We start from the raw sequence: 26205 nt of genomic DNA on the forward strand, positions 1-26205 counted from the left end.
AAGTCTTGATTTTGTAAACCCACTTACACCCAACCGCAGATTTTCCAAGAGGTAAGTCAACCAGATCCCATGTATTGTTCTTGTGTAAAGCATCAAGTTTCTCTTTCATCGCAGCCTGCCAAAGAGGGTTAGTGGAGGCCTTACGAAAAGAGTGAGGCTCGTCCAAGGTAGCTAAGGCATGAAAGCAATGAAAATCCTGTAAATGGGAAGGAAGAGATCTTACTCAGGTGGATCAACGAATGTCAGGTGATGGAGTGCAGACTGGATCCTCGGATGGAACAGAACCTGGGGAGGCAGGCGAAGAACTTGGGGACGCAGGCGAAGCAGCGTCGAGGGTATCAGATGACTGCAGTTCTAGCGAGAGAGACTCAGGCAAGACATTGGTGGTGGGAGTAGGAGAAAGAGGAAACTCAAAAAGGGTAGTAAAGGGAGGGGATGATGGCATGCTGAATTTGCCGACTTCGTGGAATAGTCGATGCTCCCAAAAAACTACATGACGGGAAATGCGAAGACGACGAGACACAGGATCATAACACCGATAGCCCTTGTGTTCCACTCCATCTCCAAGAAAACAACGCAACCGAGAACGAGGCTCAAGTTTGGTGCGCTCATGAGGCTGGAGTAAAACAAAACAGGCAGAACCAAAGACACGGAGATGATGATATGAAGGGATAGAGCTAAACAACCGCTCATGAGGAGTGCAATTATCAAGGACAGGGGTAGGCAACCTATTGATTGTGTAGACAGCCGTGAGAGTGGCTTCACCCCAAAACGGGGTAGGAACAGATGTGGAAATGAGAAGAGTACGGACAGTGTCTAAAATGTGCCTAAGTTTACGTTCAGCTCGACCATTTTGTTGTGAGGTGCCTGGACACGACAAGTGAGGAACAGTGCCATAATGTTTTAGAATGGCTTGAAAATCATGTTGAGTATATTCTAAAGCATCAGAACGAAAAGCCTTAATGGGTTTTGAAAATTGGGTTTCAACCATTTTGGAAAAAGTACGATAAATATCCAATAATTCAGAACGAGATTTCATTAAAAACACCCAAGTGTAACGAGAGAAATCATCAACAAAAATAACAAAATAACGTGAGCCACTCATACTAGCAACAAGAGAAGGTCCCCAAACATCAGAATGAATTAAATCAAAAGAAGCAGTAGCATGAGAGTCACTATTATTAAATGGCAAAGCCGGTTGTTTACCAAGTTGACATGAACTACAATCAAAAGAATTATTGGAAACTGAACCTAACAAACCCTTGGAAGCTAAAAATTGAATGCGAGAGGCAGATGCATGACCAAGACGCGAATGCCAAAGTGCAAGAGATGGTGATGATGAAGAGGCTGCAGCAGAGATGCCTGTGGCGGGGAGATGTAAGGATGATAGTTCGAACATACGCCCAATTCTACGCCCGGTCCCAATGGTCTGACTTCGTACGAGGATCCTGTACATGCACACCAGAAAAGTAAAAAACAAGTCTATATCCAAGTTCACACAGTTGGCCAACAGAAAGAAGATTGAAGGATAATCCAGGCACATGAAAAACTTCAGGAACAGAAAGGGAAGGTGTATTGATAGTGCCTATATTTTTAACAGTCATAATGGAGCCATCAGCTGTGCGAATGAATGAAGAATGAGGGGAAGGTACAGATGTGGTAGAGGAAGTAGGGTGAGGTGTCATGTGATTGCAACAAGCAGAGTCAAAGAGCCAAGAGGAAGAGGTACCTGGCAAAACTGAGAGGACAGAGGAAGATGCATTACCAGAACGAGATAGGACGACCTGGTTGACTATTGTCTCGAAGTCAGCTGCAGATAAGGTGACACTGGATCCTGATGCGTGGCCAGAGGGGGCAACTGAAGAGGGAGCAGCTGGAGATGAACCACTCTCAGTATGAGCAACTGCTGCTGTGGGTGCATTAGATCTTCCCTTACGCCAACACTTGTCAATCGTGTGCCCTCGGCGTCGACAATAGCGACAGTAATTATTATCGCGAGACTTAGGAGGGAGTCGAGAAGTACCTGACCTGTCATAATACTCTCGTTGGAATGACGAGGAGCCAAAGGATGGTGCAGCCAACACTGTATGACTAGGCTGAGAGCGCATAGTCTGCGATCTAGTCTCGGCATGGACAAGTTCAAAGATGGCAGTGTCCAAAGTGGGAAGAGGAGAACGATGTAATAGTTGCACACGAACATGCTCAAAATCATCACGCAAAGCCATCAAAAATTGGTGAAGGCGATGTTGATCTCTACGGGTAATATACATCTGAGCATCAGTGGGATCCTTCCAAATAGGATCAGAAACATCAATTTGGTTCCACAAGAATTGCATGCGGGCAAGAAAATCATTGATACTCTGACCAGATTCCTGCCTGAGATGGAAAAGTTCAAACAAAAGTTGATACTCGTGAGCACCATCTACAGAAGAATATCGAGAAGCAAGCATATCCCAAGCACCCTTTGCTTCATCAAAGCTGCCAAAGAGTGCAGAAATAGATGGGATAGTGGTATTACGGAACCATGTGGGGTGAACTGATGATGTTTGCACCGTATTTACTTCAATTTTACACACTTTTTCTTTCAGTAGTGAATTAGCATATTGTGTCATTTGCATGTCGAGTTTGAATTATATCAATGCATGAGTATAAAACTATATAGATCAACTTTAATTCGACTTATTTAATTAAATGAGTCTGACTCTTTAATCATGATCTTTTAATTTCGTGTTGAGTTCGTGTCGAATTTATGGGTCATTTCAAAAATTATTAACCTGGAAATTAACGACAATTAAAAAAAAAAAACATATATTCTCATATATTAGAGAAGACACGTTTTATTAGACTGGGTTGAGTAATGTACTATAAGAAATTTTTATCCCAACATCAAAGCGGATAGAACATCTATAATCACTACAATCAATAAACCCGGCTCATTTATGACCCATTGCTTACTATTTGTGTGTAATTTTTATACTGTAATTTTCGTTTTGGGTTCTTGTACATGTTCATCACTTTTTTAATTTCTGAGTTTTTTGTGCTTTTTTTTTTTTTTTCCTAAGCTTGTGCTTATATTTGCCCTGGTCCACGAAAAAACTTGTCTTCAAAACATCGACAACACTATCTTATGCTAATGTTGTGCTTGTTTTGTTTGTTCTATTATGGGGCAAGACAACAGGGCAAAATGTGAGAGATTGAAGTAAAGAAGGCACAGATCCCTTCTAGTATTTATTTCTAGATGAGGAACTTTTTGCTTGAGTGGCTATCTTCTTGGAGCCATAATCCTCTGTTTGATGCACACAAGCATGGATTCTAGAGATGCAACTACTGCAATTTGGTTCTTTATAATAACTTGATTGGCTTTCACATAAATGTGATTTCTCGGCCACTGAATTATACTGCCTATGTGATTTTTCTGTTGATGATTTTAGTCACCTTGGAGATTATAATCTATTATTGCCCTACTTTTGTATCTTTTTTTCCAAAATGAGTATTGTATGCCCCAACCTTTCATGGTTTTGGGTGAATATATAGCTGTAAGAGTAGAGAGGTCACTGCTTAATAAGATTCACATATATACTCCTCTTCTCCCCATATCTTGAGAATTTTGGGATTGTTGATACATTGTTTCTTTTTTTCAGTTTAGTTTGAGAGATGATTACAATGCACCTTTTATTTTTTGACAAGCATTTAATTTGAATGAAATTATGTCAGTTAAAGGTGTTAACCTTGTCTACCGATGACTCCCTTTTTGTATTGTAAATAAGCATTGAAGAATTTGAAGTAGAGAAGGGGGAAAACTTTAGTCGTATTCAAAGTTGCTTTATCTTTTTTTTTGTTTTTTTTTTTTTTTTTTGGTACGCAAAAGTGATTTGAAGACTCCTTGCGGATGGCCCATTCCTTTGTCCGGTTTTGGTGTTTTATCTTTATCTCTGTATTTTTACGTGGACATGGGCCTATCCACTATTATTGATCTTCCTTTTGTAGATTGCCATCTCTCTTTTTTCAAAGCCAATGTCCTTGAAAATTCTTTCAGATTGTAATGCATGTGATCCTCGAGAAGATGAAAATTGATATGTATTATTGTATATGATCAATAAATTCAGAATATATTAAAACTCGACTCATAATATATATATATAGCAACCAATATTCTTCTATTTCTTTAATTGAAATCCTCCAACAATATTGCAAAGAAGAAACACGTGGGTAGGGCCGTGTTGTTCCATTACTTTTTTAGTTTTCTTTCGTGAGCATGTTTCTTATATACATTCTTCGGTGTAGAAAGCGTAAGATAGCTTGCATTCCAGTCTCATTTTGCTCTGCTGTTTGCGATCACCATCCTTCGTTTCCTTTGATTTGCAAAGCACAAAACATGGCTGACATTGCAGGCATATTTCTCTCTCCCTTCCTCCAAGTGTGTTTTGAAAGAATGGCGTCTCACAAGTTCGTTGGCTTGTTTTGGGAACGAGAACTCAATGAAGGACTCTTAATGAGGTTGCAGATGACATTGCTGTCCGTGAATTCAGTGGTTGCAGATGCTGAGGGCAAGCAATTTACAAATCCTGCTGTGAAAGTGTGGCTTGATAAGCTGAAAGAAGCTGTTTATGATGCAGAGGACATCTTGGACGAGATTGCTACCAAAGATTTGGTACGGAAGCAAGATGTTGTCGATGATGCAGCTGGAGTTGGAGCCATTGTAAGTAAGGTACGTAATCCCATCTCTACTAGTTTTGTTGACAAGGTAGAAGGAGAGATAGAAAAGCTACTTGACAGATTGGATATTTTAGTAAAACTAAAGGAGAATATAGGTCTAAGAGAAGTTAATGAACGGAATTCATTAGAAAGATTGCCCACGACTTCTGTCATAGATGAATCTCGTACTTTTGGTAGGCATGATGATAAGGATGCAATAATTAACTTGCTGCTCTCAGAAGGTGCAAGTGGCGCTGAGATGGGTGTGATTGCCCTAGTCGGCATGGGGGGCATTGGCAAAACCACCCTTGCTCAGCTTGTATACAATGAATGTAGTGTGAAAAAGCATTTTGACCTTAAAGCATGGGTTTGTGTTTCGGATAATTTTGACGTGTTAAAGCTAACAAAAACAATTCTAGAGGAAATGAGTTCGTCTGCTAATGATGATAGTAAGAATTTAAATCAGCTTCAAAATAAACTCAAGGAGAAGATGACTGGAAAGAAATTCCTACTTGTTCTAGACGATGTTTGGGAGAAGAATTATGCCAAATGGGAGGTCTTAAGTAATGCTCTTAAATTTGGAGCACAAGGAAGTAAGGTTATCGTAACAACATGTGATTATGAGGTTGCGAGAGTCATGGTCACTGAGGTAATTCATTCTATAAAGGAGTTGTCTGAGGAAGATTGCTGGTCACTTTTTAAAAAATATGCATTCCGCAATCTTAACCTTGACGCATGTCTCGAGCGAGAAGTAATAGGTAGACAAATAGTAGAAAAGTGCAAAGGCCTTCCTTTAGCAATCAAGGCGATTGGGGCTCTCTTGGGGTCTAAATTAGATGTTGATGAATGGGATAGGGTATTGAGAAGTGAATTATGGGATTTACCAATTGAGGAAACAGGCATCCTTCCTGCTCTAGGATTAAGTTATAAATATCTTTCGCCATATCTAAAACGATGCTTTGCATACTGCTCCATATTTCCAAAGGATTATGCTTTCAAAAAAGACAAATTAATCTTATTATGGATGGCGGAAGGTTTCTTGCCGCAACCAAAAAATAAAACAATGGAAGAGGTTGGTGATGATTACTTCTTTGCTCTTGTATCAAGATCATTATTCCAAAAATCCGATCGCAATGAATATATAATGCATGATCTTGTTAGCGATTTGGCAAAATTTATATCTAAACAATTCACGTTAAGCATGGCAGATGATTGTCCTCCTGAAATTGTAAGCAACACTCGCCATTTATCTTTTCATAAGGATTTTGCGAGCTTGCAAGAGGCTAAGAGGTTTCGTACTGTCCTACAATTAAATTTATTGAGGGAAAACATATATGAAACCCAATTTCCATTACTAATGACAAGCTGCTTACGATTGCTCAGTCTAACTCTCCAGATAGACTTAACTGAGTTGCCAAATTCAATTGATAAACTTATACATCTACGTTATTTGGACATTTCTTACACTAGTGTTGAAAGGTTGCCTGATTCCATATGTAAGTTGTACAATTTGCAGATATTAAATTTATCATATTGTTCTAATCTTGTTGCATTGCCGAGAGATACGCATAAACTCATTAATTTACGTCATCTTGATATTACTGGAACTTTGTACCTAATGGAGATGCCAAGACATCTTGATAGACTAAAAAGTCTTCGGACATTAACTGAATTTGCCGTCGGCAAAGATAGTGGATGTGGCATTGGAGAGTTAAAGAAACTTACAAATCTTCTGAGAGGGTCACTTTGTATTAAGAACCTCCAAAATGTTACATCTCTTACGGATGCTAACGACTTAAACTTGGTGGATAAGAAGTACCTTGAGAGGTTGGCATTGGAGTGGAATTCGCGGGAAGATAATACCGAGGATACTTCAGAAAGGCAAATAGTTGTACTTGCTAGTCTCCAGCCCCATTCAAACTTGAAAAGTCTCACTATCAGGGGCTATGATGGTAAAAGTTTTCCGGACTGGGTAGGGCAACTGCCTTCTCTTGAGAAATTGGAAATACGCGATTGTCCACAAGTTGAGTCATTTACTGAAGGGGGATTGCCTTCCAATCTAAATGAAATTACCATCTTCGGCTGTGATAAACTCTTTGCGAACCGAATGGGGTGGGGTTTGCAAAAACTTCAGTGTCTTAGAAGTTTCGAGATTTTGGACAATGCTAACGTTGTGGAGTCCTTTCCAAATGAGGGGTTGCTTCCTACCAGTCTTACCCATCTTCACATCGGATCCTTTCAAAAATTGAAATTTTTGGACAACAAGGGGCTTCAACACCTCACTGCTCTTGAAGAATTGCGGATCTACAACTGCCCTAAGCTCGAGTGCATGCCAGAAGGCGGGCTGCCTAAATCCCTTTCTACTTTAATGATCCCCTTCTGTCCTTTGTTGGAGGAAGAGTGGCGAAGGAAAGGAGAAGAATGGCGCAAGATTGCTGACGTCCGCAACAAATATATTCATTACAACGAACAGATTGAATGAGGTATAATTCATTTTATAGTCAGGTACTTTCCTTTACTCTTTTTTTACTATCCTTTATTTTCGTTTAATAATTCTATTTTGATTTGAACACGAATTTCCAATTTAATCAATCAAAAATCAGAAAAGAATTAAAACCCCAAAAGATCTCATATTAGTTGGGTTTTGACTTTTGAGCAGGTAATCTGGAGTGAAATACAAGCTGTACTTGTGTGCTAATGGCCTTGCTACAGATGGTCAACTGCTCCTAGGCATTTTCTTGGTATCTTTTTCTCGATGGGTTCCATTCTCTTCATCAATTAATATGTCATCCTCCAATGCGGTTTGTTCATTGTGCTTGTACAAACAGGGTTAAAATCAGTTGATTGTTAATATTCTGAAATGGTGTAAATATTCTGTTGGGATGTCTTTTTGCTTTTGTGGCAAACTTCTCTGCCGCAGCTGTTTCAATTGATGCTTCAAAGGCGTATTTATTGGGCATTGTCTCTTTGTGCTCTTATGATCAATTTGTGTGATCATTTTTCCCTCTTCTCCAGATTTTTGCACATAATTTGGTCACTGAAGACAATTTGTTCAGCGCAAATGGGTTGATTTGGAATAGATTGTTAAAAGTCTCCTTTGTTGAGGATAGTTATTGATTTGGAATTGATTGGTGTAAACATACTGAAGACAATATTTACTGGCAGGTACTTTCTCTCTTCAACCAGCTAATTTCTCTCTTTGTTGAGGATAGAATACTTTGCCCAATTGTTTATTCTTCCATTATTTTTCGTTTAGTAATTTTGTTTTAATTTGATGCCAATTGTCTAATTTAGTCCATAAAAAAATAAAAAATAAAAAATAAAAAAAAACACAAACAAACAAACAAATTAAAAGCCCAAAAGATTCCAAATCGGTAGGATTCTGAGTGGTGTTTGCCTCTGAAGCAGGTATTCGATAATGAAATACAAACTCCACTGGTGCGCTCATGGATTCGGTTGCAGATGGTCAACTGTGCGTCTGTGCCTACTCACTTCTTCTCAACTGATGGTTGTTGACATTTTGAGTTTAGGAATTGATTCGATTAACGTGGGACAAGCTCAATCTTGATTCTGCCATTTGAGTTGTACAATGTTTTTGGTAGGTGAAAAACGTTTTTGGGGTTTATTATTAAACTTATTTACTGTTAACTTCTTTACTAAAACATCTTCTTTGCAAAAGGTTGACTTAAGCATGCTGGAGATGGTTGCTTTGTAGAGATATTGGTGACACTTTAACCTTGTGAGTTTTTCTAATAGGAGAGAGTTACTTGTTGATCTGTTGCCACTATTTTGTGTACTAACATATTGGATTGCTAGGTGGATGCTATCCACAACCCATCAAAAGAGCAACAAGTTGATGTTGTTCAGAGGCATTTCATGTCGCAGGTACTTGCAAAACTGGTTGCTGCTCCCTTTTTCGTGTACTTACAATGTTAGTTCAAGCAGCTTTTTAATAGTAGATAGCATTGTTCTGTTCTGAAAAATGAAAAATCCATTTTTTCTGGTGGTGAAGCAAATGGACGAGTTGCAGGTCATTTTGGGGTTTGTTCAGGCTGCGAATTGATTGAAGACTGCGAATGACCTGAAGAGAAATGGGGAGATCTTTGAATTTGGTTGTCTATGCTAACTGATGATACTGGTACCTAAATGTCCACTTCCTTCTGCAGTGATATCTGTAACAATTTATCAGTGGCTCGTTTTCGGTTACAAAGATTCTTACTTTTTGGTAGTGTAGTTATGTAGATTATATAAGCTCCAGACCAGACTTCTAAAGAAGTCCTTTGTGGCTTTCTTTTTAGTGACCTCTTTTAAGCTGTTTTTTGTTGTCACATATGAACACCAAAATTTCAATAAAAAGAAATGATTCGCTGAATTACAACAAAAGGTTTAATGCATGTATTGATCATGAAGTTTCTGCATTTACTACAATCTATTTATACCTTTTCTTTTTAATCATCATCGATGAACAGTTTGCACAGTTAGAGGAATGGACTTTGCTCTGTGTCCTATTTGCTTCATCATGTAGACTTTTACCCACTTCCACCCCACTCATTCTACTCACTGGTATGCTGAGAACTTGGTAAAAGAAGAAGAAAAAGAACATGGAAGCAATTCTGTCTTGGGTCTCAGAGCACAAGCTGACCAGCATAAGTCAGTCGTAATCCTCTTTCTCAATTAATACGTTCATGTTTTTCTACTAGTAGCTAATAATTAGTATCATGAAATGGATGTTATAGGGGCGCTCTGGGCATCATGTACAAGATCTCCCCTGAAGCCAAGCCTTTGGCATATTCATGCAAGGTAACTTCCATCTCTTCAAGGCCTGAACTTCTTGAGCTATTCATCAAAAAAATACAGAGAAGTGAGTTTGCGTGTGAGATACTAAAATGCGTCCACTTCTTGTGGCTAGGATGCACGCACAAGCTTTGACATTGGCGGTGCTCTCTGGCATAGCCGCCTACCACTACTACGAGAAGCATACAGCGGATCAAGGAGAGAGGCCCTCAAAGTCATAAGAGAGAGAGATTGATTAGGGTTTTGATTAGGATTTGGTGGAAAAGATCCTACTGTTCTTGCCTTGGCAACTGGGTAAATCTTTGTGTAAGCTTGTTGAGACATATGCTGAAACTTTAGCAAGTCGTGGGCTTTTAACAACGGCAATGGAGTACCTTAAGGTTTTTGGCTCCCACGAGCTGTCACTTGAACTTGCGATCTTAAGGGATGGCATTGCACTTTACAGAACTTGGTATGTGTGTTTGGTAATATCTTTGATGTAGTGTTAGAACCTGGAAGGTTGCTAGATGAAATTCTTTATTGTTTCTTCTCTGTTATATTTTTGGCATGTGATATTTTTCATTTTGATTTGCAAACACTCCCCCATTCTGCCTTGTCATATTGCTGTTTCACATAAAATCATGTAAATATATTTGGAGTTTTTGATATAAACATAGTTGTTTCTAGTCTAAATAATAAACCAAGGTAAAAGCAAAGGGTATTATTTCTAGTCTAATAATTGAACCAAGGATAGTATTATTGCTGTCAACAATATGAGATCAGCAAACATCATTGAAGAGTTCTGATTTGGTTTATCTATTAAACTAGGAAATCTATTTCACTTGATAATTAGAACAATTCAATTTCCATCAAATCTTTCAAAGATGAAAAGACTTTTCTAGTTATTATAACAATAGCACAGAATCATAGTAAGAATCTCTCCTCTGACTAGGTTATTTTTGTGGGGGCAAACCCTATGATGTAATTAGCAGGGTGTCTTGTTGCTTTGATGGCAAGCTCCTCTGCTGCAGGTGTTCTAGCTGGTGGTTCAAATATTCAGATTTTACTCTAATGAACATTTGAATTTGTGTGAAGAAATCAGAGATAAAGATGTTATTCTTTCTTGTGAATTAATTGTTTTCAAAATACATGTCTCTCTCATCATATGAATTATTATCACTTTCAAGTTGTTTCTGCGGTGTCGAAAAGTGATCTTGAGCATTGCAAATACTAGGCCCTTGAAATTCTGGAAAGAAACACTTTCTCTTCTTCATACCCAAGTATCATACTCCAAATGATACTTCAATATGTGGTTTCTGTTGACGAATATGTTTTATGGTTAATGCAGAAAAAGAAGCCAGGGCTGTGTTTCGAAAACTCTCAAACACAAGGTGTAGCAGTACTAAATGGTGCTTATCAATCCAATTTTGGCTTGGTTGATGCCCCTTGATCATATTATCAGGTGCTTCCTGCATCTCTTTTCCAAATGATATAGCCAAAATTCCTCACTATTCATGTTACCATTTAAGCTGTTGTGAGGCCCTTTATGCCAACATCTAACTTCTCTTGCACTGAAAAATGCAGAGCTGGTTTTCACTCTATGTTGATGCTGTTCCTGTTTGTTAGTTATTGTGTTGGCTTAATTCAATTCCAAAATGTAGAGGCTACTATTCACGGGCTCAAACACTGATATAGAATGCTCAGAATCCAATCTTCACCGTTCATAATGTAGATTCATGTGTTATGAACGTTCCTGCAAAATTTCAGCTCAATCAGACCACAAACGCCCATCGATTAGAGCTATTGATCAAGACTGGACAGGCCGGATCCGGACAGGCCTTCCCCGTGTTCAGACCACAATTCCAGAAACCTTATTTTTGCTCCGCAAGGCAGTGTCCGGACAGCCCATTAACCTGTCCGGACACCCCGTACCTATTATGCCCAAAAACGTGTTTTTAGTGGGCCCAGGTCTAGGGTTTGATGTACTGATATATATATACATCATTATAGATGAGGCACGAATTTTCACTCCCAGAGAGTTCGTGTAAGGCTATGCTTGAGTGATTATTTTGTTGTGAGCCAAATTGATTCCTCTTAGAGGATTTTTGTTAGTTTTGATTGTGTGCTTAAGTGAAGCCTATCGGAAGGGTCCGATAAAGGAGAATCACGTTGAAAAAGATTGTGAGCAATGAGACAAGTTGGAGGCTTGTCGATCTTACAGAGTCAAGGTCTTGCAAATGATTGTAAGTGTTGCTAGTGTCTGTAATCTCTGGATAATCTTTTGATAGTGATTTCCTGGGTTTGGCTGCCCCGGAGAGGTTTTACTTTTAGAACGTTTTCTAAAAGGTTTCCTCTTCGTCACCAAAATTTTTGTGTGTGATTATTTATATTTTGGTGATTATTTGTGATAAATATCCGTTAATTCCACATAAAATTGTGATATTTATCTGTTTAGAGTTTTTCAATTGGTATCAGAGCGGGTTCACTCCGTGAAAGATTAAATTCTTAAGTGTGATCTTTGTTTCTTGTTTAAGATGTCTCAAACCCTTAATACTGTGCCTAATTTTGATGGATCAAATTATGGCTATTGGAAGTCCCGTATGAGATTTTTCTTAAAATCTATAGACGTTTGGCATGTCATTGAATCTGGATTTAAAGCTCTAGATAAGCCGACAGCTGAATGGTCTAATGATGAAAAACAAACTTGTATGGCGAATGGCAAAGCTATGAGTGCTTTATACTTGGCAATTTCACAAACTGAGTTCTCTAGAATTTTAAATTGTGATAGTGCCAAAGATGCATGGGAGATCCTAGAAACTACTTATGAAGGAACAAATCTTGTTAAAGCTTCAAAACTTCAAATGTTAGTTTCTAAGTTTGAGGAAATTAAAATGTTAAAGGATGAGACATTTAATGATTTCTTTGGTAAACTTAGTGAAACTAGAAATTCCATGATAAATCTAGGAAATAAAGTTTCTGACACTAAGATTATTAGAAAGGTCATGAGATCACTCCCTGAAAGATTCAGAATGAAGGTAACAGCCATTGAGTCATGCACTAATCTGGAAAACATGAGGATAGAAGAGTTAGTTGGTGCTCTTCAGACTTATGAGTTTTCTTTGCCTCAACCTAGGAAAAATAAGGATATTGCCCTTAGAACTCTTAAGAAGAACTTTGATGAGTTATCTGATGAGGAATCACCAGATGGTGAGGAACTTGCCTTGATAGCTAGAAAGTTTTATAAGAATGAACATAGAATTTCCAAGAGATTTGGAAAACAAAAAGGAAATACTCAGGAAAGAAATAAAAGAGACCCACATGGTCCAAAATGTTATGAGTGTTTTGGCTATTGTCATGTTCACAATGATTGTGCTAATCTCAAGAGTAATAAGCTAAAAGACCAAAAAACCTTCAATATTACCTTGAGTGACACCGATGAGGAAGAAACTCCTAATTATATGGCTTTTGTTGCATCCTATGATTCTGATGATTCTAATCAATCAGATGTTCAATCTGCCTCTGATAATGAATCAAATAGGGTTAATGATCTTCAAAACTCCTTTAACAATTTAATGGAAAAGTTTTCTATGCTTAGAAATACTAACTTGAAAATTGTTAAGGATTTTAAGAATCTTGAGCTTGAAAGTGATAATTTGTTGAAATCTTTGAGTAATTCACATGCTGTTTGTAATACTTTCAAATCTGAAAATCATGTGTTAATTGCTAAAAATAAATCCCTTCAAAATGATCTGATTGCATCTAGAAATCACTTGAGTAAATTCTCTAGTGAAAAGCTTGATAAAATGTTGCATATTCAAAAGCATTCTAGCGACAGATCTGGCTTAGGATTTGATAAAACTGCTTCTTTGTCTTCTAACCGTGCTTCTACTTCAAAGACTGTTTTTGTTAAACCAGTGAAAGTAGAAGAATCTTCAAGTGAAGAAAAGCAAGTAGTTGCTCCGCCTCCTCAAGGTAAGAAAGGTAAGAAAATCTACATTGAGCCTCATGCATCTTACCCTACACCTAGAGTCGTGCATCCTCTTAGGAAATTACCTTCTCAAAGGTTTGTCCCTACATGTCATCACTGTGGCAAAGTGGGTCACATTCGACCTCACTGTTTTAATTTGAAACCTCATGTGCATATAAATGAAAATTCCTATTCTAGGAAAGAAAGTGAGGGTTTGGTCATAATGATGAGAGAAGTGCGATCTAGGCTAGATAAGTTTGAGCAAAGTCATAAGTCTAGACCTAAGATTTCTCAAGTTTGGGTTAGGAAGGATGATACCATTCACCCCTTGAGGGGGAGTGGTGATGATCTCACCTTATGTTAGGTGAGTCACCCACATGTCTAGGATTGTTTTTCTTGCATATCTTTGTATATCCTAGAGCATGTTGTTTTTCATTTTTCATTGCATTTTTGTTTTATTTTGTTTTGAAATTGTATTTTGTTTGTGTGCATTTCTTTTGTGAAAAATAACAAAAAGACAAAAATATTTTACTTTGGTTGTTTTTTTTTTTTCTTCTCTTTATTTTGTCATATGCACCTAGATAGTTCATTAATTTCTCATGTTGCTTTTTATGAATTTAATTCCTTGCGTCTTGGAATGTTCTTAATATGCATGAGATGAAAATTTGTGTCAATGGACTTGTTTTTGTGGTTACCTAAAGCCTGAGCTTATGTGATACATTTTGCCTATGCTTTATCTCTTGTGCACATTTAAGCTTAAATTGAGGTTTTGTTTCACTTTATTTGTGAGGTCTGTTAGGTAACCATATGAGGTTTTTGACTAGTCATATTTTTCAAATTGACCATATGCTAGTTGAACCTAGGGCTTAAAAATTCCTGCTTTCTCTTTTGTGATAAGCACCAAAAGTTTAAGGACACTTTCTCAAAGAGAAAAATAAACAAAATAGTGAAACAAATAAAATCAAAAGATCATATTCCAAAAGGAATTTATTTCACTGTGTCAAACTTGTGCAAAATGTTTTACAAAGAGAAATGTATAGGATGAGAGTGGCTAGGCCCTAGTATGATAAGGTTTGACTTTTGATTTGATATACTTGTCAAAACCTCATGGTGGTGAAACTTTCTCCTCATTTTGTAAGTTGAAAATTTTTCTCTTTGGGTGGCTTACACACACACCACACAAGCATGGGTTGAATGGAACATTTTTCTTTGCTTGAGTTAAGCAATATGAGTTTCTTGCCATTTCTAGTCTCATGCATGTATATTTTGCATATTTGGAGCATATTTGAGATATTCATTGTGCAATACATGAGTCATTGATGTGTTATCATTTGTGTTCATTTGACTTTTGAGGGAAAGAAACATGTTTTGCATTTTTTAGCATCTTGTTGATTATTGAGTCATATGTTGAGAGAGAGGTTTTGGTGATGTGTGTTCATGATCTTGCATTCTACGTCATTTTTTTGTGATCATGAGTTTTATTTTTGTATTCCTATTCCACATATGTCTTGATATATTTTATGAAGTGTTTCAGGAAATATGAAGACCTTTTGTCATTTTGTGACAAAAATGAGGAGTAAATATGGGGAGATGATGGGATTGGCTCGGCATTTTGGTCTTGTCACTGAATTGCCAAAGAGGGAGTTTATTAGTTATTGTGTTGACTTAATTCAGTTCCAAAATGTAGATGCTACTATTCATAGGCTCAAACACTGATATAGAATGCTCAGAATCCAATCTTTACCGTTCATAATGTAGATTCATGTGTTATGAACGTCCCTGCAAAATTTTAGCTCAATTGGACCACAAACACCCATCAATCGGTGTTGTTGATCAAGACTGGACAGGCCGGGTCCGGACAGGCCTTCCCCGTGTCTGGACCGCAATTCCAGAAACCTTATTTTTGCTCCACAAGGCCGTGTCCGGATAGCCCATTAACCTGTCTGGACACCCTGTACCTATTATGCCCAAAAACGTGTTTTTAATAGGCCCAAGTCTAGGGTTTGATGTACTGATATATATACATCATTATAGAAGAGAGAAACACGAATTTTCACCCCCAAAGAGTTCGTGTGAGGCTGTGCTTGAGTGATTATTTTGTTGTGAGCCAAATTGATTATTCTTAGAGGATTTTTGTTAGTTTTGATTGTGTACTTAATTGAAGTCTATCGGAAGGGTCCGATAAAGGAGAATCACGTTGAAGAAGATTGTGAGCGAGGAGACAAGTTGAAGGCTTGTCGATCTTACAGAGTCAAGGTCTTGCAAAAGATTATAAGTGTTCCTAGTGTCTGTAATCTCTCGATAATCTTTTGATAGTAATTTCTTGGGTTTGGCTGCCCAGGAGAGGTTTTACTTTTAGAACGTTTTCTAAAAGGTTTTCTCTTCGTCATCAAAATTTTTGTGTGTGATTGTTTATATTTTGGTGATTGTTTGTTTGATAAATAACTGTCAATTCCGCATAAAATTGTGATATTTATCTGTTTAGAGTTTTTCACTGTTTGTGCTTTCTTTTCCCAGCCCACCAACAACCTATTATCACAAGAGTTTTCAATGAGACAATGATCCTTTCTTCATTTTCCAATGAGTAAGTGGGATAGTGCAACTTCTGGCTGTGTATGATCAACGACAAGGCAGCATATGAAATTAAAGTAAAGAAGGAAGGCAGATTCCTTCTAGTCTATTAATTCCTGGAATAGAAACCCTTTACTTGAATGGTTATCTTCTTGTGACAACGATCATTTCTTCAGTGTAGACAATATTGGCTTCTCTAGATATCAGCTGCAGGAATTTGGTTCTCAACAATAACTTGACTGGCTTTTCAATTAAATACTATTTTTGGAAAGCTGTTAGAGATGGAGATAGTTCTCAGGACATTGATGAACTATTGCTGATTGTATATTTCATTTAATACTTTGTAGCATTGAGAGATGGTGTTATTCTTTTTTTCCTTTTAATTTGAAAAAACTCATAGATGGTTTACCTTTCAATTTTGGCTGTTCAAAGTCTTTTTAGTGAACTCTTTTAAATTGTTTTTGTTGTCACATATGAACACCAAAATTTGAAATTCTAGTTCTGCCCCTGGTTGTATATAGGTCTGTACAAAAATATTTTGGAAGAGAACTCACGATCATCTTTTTAAATTCTAAAGATCATACAATTTTTTTCTTGTTTAGCATATAGACATGTACAAACAGAAAGCCAAAATAGAACTTTAGGCTTGAGATTGGTGGCAGCTGACCAACGCAAGAGAATGTTTTCCATTTTTTTAATGGGACGAGGACACGTGGAAATTATCTTTTCTTTTTTCTCTTTGATATTCCCTTCCAAGAAAAAGCACTTAATCTAAAAAAAAAAAAAAAAAAAATTAAAATAATAATAAAAACTGCGATTTCTATAAGCAGGCTAGGGATGCTTATTTGAAAAAGTGCGAATTTAAACCAAAATTATGATTTTGCATAACAAATATTTGATAAAAAAAATACTTTTTGACATGTTTTACCAAACACCTTTACGATTTTTTTTTTTTTTAAAAAAAAAAAAACTATTTTTAAAATTGCACTTATTGAAACCGCAATTCCAAACGAACCCTATATATATAATTTTTTTTTGTTATTATGCTGAAGATTTAAAACCAATCCATCAAGCCGTATGTATAAAGTTAATGTTGACACGTTTTTTAAAAATAAAATAAAATAATATATATCATTAAATGAGTACTATCCATTTCATTAGAAATGGAGAGGAGAAGTGGTATCTAATATCTTATTAGAACTATCAAAACCTTCTAGATTGTCATCTGTTTTTCCAAAGGCAATGCCCATGAAATTTCCTTCTTTCACATTTGGCTTCTTCATGTTTTCTAGTATGACGCTAATGAGTTGGTCCACATACACGGCCCAGAGAGGTGATTCTAAGAGAGCGTATACCTCCCACACATGTGGAGTGCAGACAAAGTGACACCGGGTAGAATTAAGATTATTCTGACAGAGTATAATAGTAGCAGAAACTAAGTTCAGGAAGAGAAAAAATAATAAATAGGGAAGAGAAATATCCTAATTGACCAAAATAAACAAACATAAAAATAACTTTGAAAGACTTAAATTTAATTGGTAGTTCAAACTGAATTGAAAAATAACAAAAACTAAATGTCTTTATATAGACTAGGCACCTCCTAAATTGAAAAGGAAAATGAAAACAAATCCTAATAGGAAAGAAAAAACACAATCCTTATTGTAAAAGGAAAACTAAGGTATAAATAATAAATCAACTTTATTATTATTATTCACCTGCATCACAAAGTAAAAAATGTGTTTGGACGCACTTTAAAGGGGAAAACCAACATATCCCCTTAAACTATCACTTAATTAACAATGTTCTTGCAAAACTTTTTCTTCCATGAATTTGATTCAATCAAATGGTGTGGAGTCCACCACACTTGGCCGCATTCATTCGACCAGTGAAATCCAAAACTCACTAATTGATTGATAGCCAGAGAGATTAGACCAGTCATGCTGTGGACAGCCAGCCCAGAAGGAGGTTGGGTGGCCCGCACGGACATTCCGCTATTATTGATCTTCTTTTTATACATTGCCATCTCTCTTTTTTCAAAGGGAATGTTCATGATATTTCTTTCTTTCACTCATTCATTCACATTTGGCTTCTAGATTGCAATGCATGTGATTCTCGAGAAGATGATAATTGATATGTATTATTTTATATGATCAATAAATTCAGAATATATTAAAACCCGACTCATAATATATAGCAACAAATATTCTTCTATTACTAGCTAGCTGCTCAATCTTTCTTGAATTCATCTTAATCAATTGAAATAAACCAAACTAGCTTTGAAAAACATATTCAATTAAATTAATATGTTTGCATCTATTTTTGGGTTTAGACATGTATAAATACAAAACTTGGCCGACTAAAATTAAATTGGCGTCAATCACCCACCTTCGTTTCCTTTGATTTCCTCCAACATTGCAAAGAAGAAACACGTGGGTAGGGCCGTGTGGGTCCATTAATTTTTTTGTTTTCTTTCATGAGCATGTTTCCTATATACCTTCTTCGATCGGTGTAGAAAGCGTAAGATAGCTTGCATTCCAGTCTCATTTTGCTCTGCTGTTTACGATCACCATCCTTCGTTTCCTTTGATTTGCAAAAGCACAAAACATGGCTGAGATTGCAGGCATATTTCTCTCTCCCTTCCTCCAAGTGTTTTTTGAAAAAATGGCGTCTTCTGAATTCGTTAACTTCTTTCGGGGACGAAAAGTGAATCATGGACTCTTAATGAAGCTGAAGATAAAATTGTTGTCCGTAGATGCAGTGGCTGAAGATGCGGAGGACAAGCAATTTACAAATTCTGCTGTGAAAGTGTGGCTTGATACGCTGAAAGATGTTGTCTATGATGCAGAGGACGTCTTGGATGAGATTGCTACAAAAGCCCTGCAACGCAAGTCGGATGTTGAACTTGGAACGTTTGGATGTAAGGTACGTAACCCCATCTCTACTTCTCGTTTTGTCAAGAAGGTAGAAAAAAGGATAGAAAAGCTACTTGACAAACTGGATTTTCTAGTAAAACAAAAGGAGAATTTAGGCCTAAGAGAAGGTGTTGGAGTTGGTGGGAATCCATCAGAAAGACTGCCCACGACTTCTTTATTTGAAGAATCTAGTATTTGTGGAAGGAGTAATGATAAGGAGGCGATAGTTAACTCGCTTCTCTCAAATGATGCGAGTGACAATGAAGTAGGTGTGGTTGCCATAGTCGGCATGGGAGGAATTGGCAAGACCACCCTTGCTCAATTAGCATATTCGGATAATAGGGTGAATGCGCACTTTGACCTAAAAATATGGGTTTGTGTATCAGATCCATTTGATGTGTTCATGGTAATAAAGTCAATTTTGGAGGTAGTAACTCAGACACCTTGTAATGTTAATACTCCGGATCAGCTTCAAATTAAACTCGGGGAGATGTTGTTAGGAAAGAAATTTCTACTTGTTTTAGACGATGTTTGGGATAAGACATATCCCAAATGGGAGACCTTAAGTAATGCTTTAAAACCTGGGGCACAAGAAAGTAAGGTTATCGTAACAACACGCGATTTCGAGGTTGCAAGAGTTATGCACGCCGGTGCAACTCATCATATAAAGAAGTTATCACAAGAAGATTGTTGGTCACTATTTACAAAATATGCATTCCGTGATAGTAACTCTAATGAATTTCTAGCACTAGAAGCAAAAGGAAGACAAATCGTAGAAAAGTGCAAAGGCCTACCTTTAGCAATTAAGGCGATTGGGGCTCTCTTGGGGTCTGAATTAGATGTTGATGAATGGGATAAGGTACTAAGAAGTGAATTATGGGATTCACCAATTAATGCGACAGACATCCTCCCTGCTCTTAGATTAAGTTATAAATATCTTTCGCCACCTCTAAAGAGATGCTTTGCATATTGCTCCATATTCCCAAAGGATCATACTTTCAAAAAAGATAAATTAGTCTTTTTATGGATGGCAGAAGGTTTCTTGCCGCAACTCCAAAACAAAACAATAAAAGAAGTTGGTGATGATTACTTCCTTGCTCTTGTATCAAGATCATTATTCCAACAATCCAAGCACGATGAATATGTAATGCATGATCTTATCAGTGATTTGACAAAGTTTATATCTAAAGAATTCACTTTATGCGAAGATGATGACAGTTCTTGTAAATTTCTAAGCACGACTCGCCATTTCTCATATTCTTCCAGAACATTTGATATTAATAACTTTGAGAACTTCCACAAAGCTAAGGGGTTGCGCACTATCATAAAAATAAATTCTTGGAGTGATAGAACATCTTTTGTTCCACCAATAATAAGATGCTGGAGTGGTGGAACCTATTTTTTTTCACAAAATATAAGATGCCTAGGCCTACGGGTACTCATTCTATCTCACAAGTATGGCTTAAGTGAGTTGCTAGATGCAATTGGTAAATTCAAACAGTTACGTTATTTCAACCTTACCAACACTCAGATTGAAAGGCTGCCTGATTCCATATGTAAGTTGTGCAATTTGCAAATATTGAATTTATCACATTGTAAGTCTCTTGTTGCCTTGCCAAGAGATTTGCATGGACTCATTAATTTGCAAATATTGGATTTATCACATTGTAGGTCTCTTGTTGCCTTGCCAAGAGATTTGCATGAACTCATTAATTTGCAAATATTGGATTTATCACAATGTAAGGCTCTTGCTGCCTTGCCAAGAGATGTGCATAAACTCATTAATTTGAGTCATCTTGATATTACTGAAACTGAGATAATGGAGATGCCGATAAATCTTGGTAAACTAAAATGTCTTAAGACATTAACTACATTTATTGTCAGCAAACATAGTGGATCTGGCATTGAAGAGTTAGGAAAACTTACAAATCTACGGGGATCGCTTAATATTTTAGACCTCCAAAATGTTGAATTTCCAGTCGATGCTAAGGACGTAATCTTGAGGGATAAGTACCTTAAGAAGTTGGAATTGAAGTGGAGAGTTGATACTAGTGCTTCAGAAAATCATAAAATTGTACTTCATTGTCTCGAGCCCCATTCAATATTGAGAAGCCTTAGCATCTACGGCTATGGTGGTACAAGTTTTCCAAACTGGGTTGGGGATGCTTCATTCTCTAATATAACATCTCTTCGTCTAGAAGACTGTAAATTTTGCTCTAGCTTGCCACCACTTGGGCAACTACCCTCTCTGCTGCACCTCTCGATTGTTGGGTTGAATGGAATTGTTACAATAGGCCGTCAGTTTTACGGCAGTGGGTCTTCTTCTATGAAACCATTTGGAGCCTTGGAATATCTACGGTTCGAGAAGATGTTGGAGTGGAAGGAATGGTTTCCTTTTGAGGCTGAAAACGAAGGTGGAGCATTTCCTAATCTTAGAGAGCTTTGGATTTCTGGATGCCCTAAGCTAACAGGGGAGTTGCCTGTCCATCTTCCTTCTTTAGTCGAACTTTCCATTTATGATTGTCCCCAGCTCGTGGCTTCACTCCCTGGGACTTCTTCTCGACAAAAAGTGAAGCTTTCAAATTGCAATACGGTTATATTAAATGAATCGTCGATTGGAATACATGAGCTTAGAATCAAAAACTGTTCGATGTTAGAGCTCCCAAAGCACGTGAACTATTCATCCCTTGAATGTTTGACATTGGAGCATTGTAGTTCTCTCAAGTCCTTTCCATTATTCTCAAAGATTCGTGAGCTGTCAATCGAGGATTGTGGGGATCTAGAATCTCTTACTGTTGGAGAACAACATGAACATGATTTACTCCTCTCGAGTATGCGAATCGATGGTTGCCCTAATTTTGCATATTTTCCACAAGGAGGATTGCGTGCCCCCAACCTTAAACATTTCTCAATCCGGGTTTGTAGGAGTCTTCGGTCGCTACCCGACAAGATGCACATACTTCTTCCCTCTCTTGAGAAATTGTATATAAAGGATTGTCCACAAGTTGAGTCGTTTCCTGAAGGGGGCTTGCCTTCCAATTTGAATAAAATTTCCATCCAAAATTGTGACAAACTCTTTGCGAATCGGATGGGGTGGGGTTTGCAAAATCTCTCGTGTGTTAGAGAATTTTCAATCAGTTACAAATCTGAAGATGTGGAGTCCTTTCCAGATGACGGGTTGCTGCCTACCAGTCTTACCTGTCTTCATATCAATGGCTTTCCAAATTTGAAATCTTTGGAGAAGAAGGGGATTCAAAACCTCACTGCTCTTAAAGAATTAATGATTTACTTATGCCCTAAGCTCGAGTGCATGCCAGAAGACGGGCTGCCTGCCTCCCTTTCTACTATAATTATATGGAAATGTCCTTTGTTGACGAAAGAGTTGAAAAGCAGAGAAGGACCCGAATGGCGCAAGATTGCTCACGTCCCCAACAAAAATATAGATTATTAGATGAGCAAGAGTCTCCACTTTCTTTCATATTAGCCACTTTTATATATAGTCAGGTACTTTCCTTTTTCAGCCACCTAATAATATTTTATCAATTTACTTTACCATTTATATTTTAATTTTTCATAGCTATTTATTACCTTTGATGAAATATAATGCTTTGTCCTCTTATTCATTCTTCCTTTGTTTTCGTATAATAATTCTGTGTTGATTTGAATTCATTTGTCTAATTTTTCTTAGGTATTTTAACCCATCCAAAATCAGAAAAGAATTAAAAGCCCAAAAGAGTTCAAATCAGTTGTGTTCGTTCTAAGTGGTGTTTTGTCTTTTAATTGGGCAGCAAGTCATCCCAATGAAATACAAACTCTACACATTTTTCTGCATCTTCTTCTCAACTGCGCGCTGTCATTCTCTTCCAGTAGGCTTTGTTCATTGTGCCGGATCAAACTGGGTAAATTAAGGGTAACAGGTTCTGCTATCTTGAGTTCACTAGCATGAGTTACTTTTATATTCTCCCTTGGCGCCAAAAAACTGGGTTAAGGGTAAGGGTACTTTCCTCTTGTTTATTCTTCCTTTATTTTCTTTTAATAATTATGTTTTGAGTTGAACACGAATTTCTAATTAAACTAATCAAAATCGGAAAAGAATTAAAAGCCCAAAAGATCTCATATCAATTGGGTTTTGAGTAGGTAATCAGAAGTGAAATACAATCTTTACTTGTGTGCTCATGGCTTTGCTGCAGATGGTCAACCGCTCCTGGGCATTGTTTTCGTATCTTCTTCTCAATGGGTTCCATTCTCGTCATTAATTAGTATGACATCTTCCAATGGGCCTTGTTAATTGTGCTGGTACAAACTGGGATAAGAGTTCAATTGGGAGTTCAATTGGGATGTCTTTTTGCTTTGGTGCCAAACTTCTCTGTTGCAGCTGTTCCGATTGGTGGTTCAAAGGTGTATTTATTGGGCAGTGTCTCTTTACTGAAGACAATTTGTTTAGTCAGGTATTTTCTCTATTCAACCAGCTAATTTCTCTCTTTGTTGAGGATAGAATGCTTGGCCAAATTTTTTATTCTTTCATTATTTTTGTTTAATAATTCTGTTTTAATTTGATGCCAGATGTCTAATTTAATCCATCGAAAAAAAAAAAAAAAAAAATTGAATTAAAAGCCCTGAAGATTCCAAATCGGTTGGATTTTGAGTGGTGTTTACCTTTGCAGCAGGTAATCTAGAATGAAATACAAACTCCACTTGTGTGCTCATGGATTCGGTTGCAGATGGGCAACTGAGCCTACTCACTTCTTCTCAATTGGTGCTCCCTCTTCATTTGTGTCGGACTGGCTTAAGGGCAACTGATGTTTGCTGACATTTTGAATTTAGAAATCAATTCAATGAACATTGCACATGCTCAATCCTGATTCTTCCATTTTGAGTTGTACAATGTTTTTGGTAGGTGAAAAACGTTTTTAGAGTTTATTGTCGAACTTATTTACTGTTAGTTCTCTACTAAAACATATTTTCGGCAGAAGGTTAACTTAAGCAAATTGGAGATGGCTGTTTTGTAGAGATATTGGCGACACTTAAACCTTGTGAGTTTTTCTAATAGGAGAAAGTTAATTGAGTCACTTTTTTGGTGTTCTAACATATTGGATTGCTATGTGGATGCTATCCCAAACCCATCAAAAGAGAGACTAGTTGATGTTGTTCAGAGGCAGTTCATGTCGCAGGTACTTTCAAAACTGGTTGCTTCTTCCTTTTTCTTGTACTTTCATTGTTAGTTCAAGCAGCTTTTTAATACTAGATATCATTACTCTGTAATAAAAACTCCATTTTTCTGATGGTGAAGCAAATGGACGAGTTGCAGGTCATTTTACGGTTTGTTCAGAGGCTGCAAAGAGATTGAAGATTGTGTGCAAATGACCTGGAGAGAAATGGGGAGATCTTTGAATTTGAATTTAGTTTGTTCAGGTCATTTATCTGTGGCTTGTTTATGCCTATCGTTTTCACTTATTAGGTTAGAATTACTTCGTTCTGAGTTGTAGAGGATCTTACTTTTTGTTAGTGCAAATGTAGATATATGTAAGCTCGTGACCAGACCTCTAAAGATGTCCCTTGTGGCTTTCTTTCTAAACTTGGTTGACTGTACTGCTGACTTGAGGAAGTGGGTTTTTAAAGACCTCTTTCAATCTATTTATTCCTTTTCTTTTTAATCATCATCAATGAACAGTTTGCACAGAGGAATGGATTTGCTTTGTGACAATCTTGCTTCATCACGTAGACTTTTACCCACATCCACCCCACTCATTCTTCTACTCACTGGCAAAAGAAGAAAAAGAGGAAAAAGATGGAAACAATTCAGTTTTGGGTCTCACAGCACAAGCTGACCAGCATTGGTCAGTAGTAATCCCCTTTCTCAATCAATATGTTCATGTTTTTTACTAGTAGCTAATATAGGGGCGCTCTGGGCATCAGGAATTGGGGCATCACCAGCCTATTCATGTACAAGATCTCCCCTGAAGCCAAGCCTTTGGCTTATTCATGCAAGGTAACTTCCATCTCTTCAAGGCCTAAAGCTATTCATCTTAAAAAACAGAGGAGTGAGTTTGTGTGGGAGATACTAAAATGTGTCCACTTCTTGTGACATTGGCGGTGCTCTTTGGCACAGCCACCTACCTCTACTACGAGAAGCGTACAACGGAGCAAGGAGAGAGTCCTTCAAAGTGATAAGAGAGAGATCTTAGACATGTAAATTCTCTAACCAGAAGGCAAAATTTTTGGAGTTTGATTAGGATTTGATAGAAAAGACTAGTGTTCTTGCGTTGGTGTTTGGTACTGTGTTATAGGATTCATCTAGTACTATTAATTTTTACTTGGTGTTTGGCATATAGAGCTTCGCATTAACTCTAAAATATGTTTCTTTTTCGACTGTATTTGTCTACTGCCCAAGTTTTACATGAATCAATTAGCTTCACACCCTTAGAGCTAGAATTAGTTCACTTATAAATCTTCTGAATCGAACTGCATTTACCTAGCATCTGTATATCATTTCTAAAGCTTTTCTAGCTTGCCATTTGAGAAATTTCTAGCATATAACATGTTGATGCTGTTTGATTATAAAATTCTAACCATAATTTTGCACATATCTTAGTTTTAAGATTTTGCCTGTCACAAACTATAAATAATCCATGTTAGGTATGAGTTTTATGACTTCTTTTTCCTCTTTCTCTTATATCCAGAATTTCCCACTCAACCTATTGCAAGGCCCTTTATTCTTGGAACTCCTCCTGGGCTGAAATAATGATCTCGAGGAAAGAGTGTTGGCTTCTTACTCACTAGTACTGAGTCTCTTGAAGAGTTCAGGTGTGAAATCGAAACCCTCTGAAACTATTTTTCTAAAGAATGACAGTTGTATCTGAAAACTCTTCTTAAAAATGTTGTTCTTCTTTGATTGTGGAATTACAAAAAGTTAGTTATGCACCAAAAACCTTAGACAAGCTCCTTTCTCCTCAGTAGACAGCAAAAATTTGGTTAGATGTTATGATGCTCCATGATTCTTCCCCAATGGGTTTAAAAATGAATATTTTGAAACCTGATGAGCTGAGCACTTTCAGATGTTTTCTTCACTCTTACCAAATTTTCCTTTCTTTTTTTTTTTTTGTTTTTTTCTCAACAGAATGTGTTTCAATGCTCTCATCATGGGATAAAGAGTTGCTCGGCAATCTCCAGAATCTCTCTCCGGTAACATGGAAAGCAAAATGATGAAGACAATGCTAAATGTGAGATTGAATTAAAGATGGCACCGTATTTGTTATAGTATGTGAGTGCTGGATTGAGAACTTCTTG

At 37.1% G+C, this 26205-nt stretch overlaps 4 protein-coding genes and 1 long non-coding RNA gene across 14 annotated transcripts in view; all 5 read left to right on the forward strand.

Moving 5' to 3' along the window:
* LOC132176817 (putative disease resistance RPP13-like protein 1) overlaps positions 1–9940 on the forward strand; it is a 34183-nt gene extending 24243 nt beyond the window's left edge. Inside the window, exon 10 of the mRNA XM_059589030.1 lies at positions 9605–9940. The gene's annotated coding sequence lies outside the window, so the exon portion shown is untranslated. The remainder of the gene's footprint in view (positions 1–9604) is intronic.
* Positions 4979–10918, forward strand: LOC132173597 (putative disease resistance RPP13-like protein 1). Its single transcript, XM_059585131.1, has 7 exons — positions 4979–7135; positions 8512–8580; positions 9221–9345; positions 9432–9495; positions 9605–9703; positions 9801–9953; positions 10817–10918. The coding sequence occupies exons 1-7, from the start codon at positions 4979–4981 to the stop codon at positions 10916–10918; spliced, it is 2769 nt and encodes a 922-aa protein (XP_059441114.1).
* A 7488-nt stretch (positions 10919–18406) lies between these two features.
* Positions 18407–19844, forward strand: LOC132173604 (putative disease resistance RPP13-like protein 1). The gene is made up of 2 exons (XM_059585141.1): positions 18407–19777; positions 19821–19844. Exons 1-2 carry the CDS (start codon positions 18611–18613, stop codon positions 19842–19844), a joined length of 1191 nt encoding a protein of 396 aa, XP_059441124.1. The 5' UTR covers positions 18407–18610.
* Positions 19758–22881, forward strand: LOC132176887 (putative disease resistance protein At3g14460). 3 transcript variants are annotated; one of them, XM_059589047.1, is made up of 2 exons: positions 19758–22422; positions 22607–22881. In XM_059589047.1, exon 1 carries the CDS (start codon positions 19946–19948, stop codon positions 22367–22369), a length of 2424 nt encoding a protein of 807 aa, XP_059445030.1. In that variant the 5' UTR covers positions 19758–19945; the 3' UTR covers positions 22370–22422; positions 22607–22881. The 3 variants fall into 3 exon arrangements, with proteins under 3 accessions (XP_059445030.1, XP_059445038.1, XP_059445046.1); XM_059589055.1 differs by having other exon boundaries at positions 22631–22881; XM_059589063.1 differs by having other exon boundaries at positions 22707–22881.
* A 369-nt stretch (positions 22882–23250) lies between these two features.
* On the forward strand, positions 23251–26199 carry LOC132177004 (uncharacterized). Of its 8 annotated transcripts, none has more exons than XR_009439716.1 (10): positions 23251–23366; positions 23583–23811; positions 23889–24089; positions 24209–24330; positions 24436–24523; positions 24641–24755; positions 24835–24907; positions 25028–25107; positions 25599–25722; positions 26036–26199. It is a non-coding gene; the product is annotated as an uncharacterized LOC132177004 (long non-coding RNA). The 8 variants fall into 8 exon arrangements; XR_009439720.1 differs by having other exon boundaries at positions 23889–23951; positions 24049–24089; positions 24209–24523; XR_009439721.1 differs by having other exon boundaries at positions 23892–23951; positions 24049–24089; positions 24209–24523.
* The last annotated feature ends 6 nt before the right edge of the window (positions 26200–26205 follow it).

The sequence above is a fragment of the Corylus avellana genome, chromosome ca1 (assembly GCF_901000735.1).
Source record: "Corylus avellana chromosome ca1, CavTom2PMs-1.0".
NCBI lineage: Eukaryota > Viridiplantae > Streptophyta > Magnoliopsida > Fagales > Betulaceae > Corylus > Corylus avellana.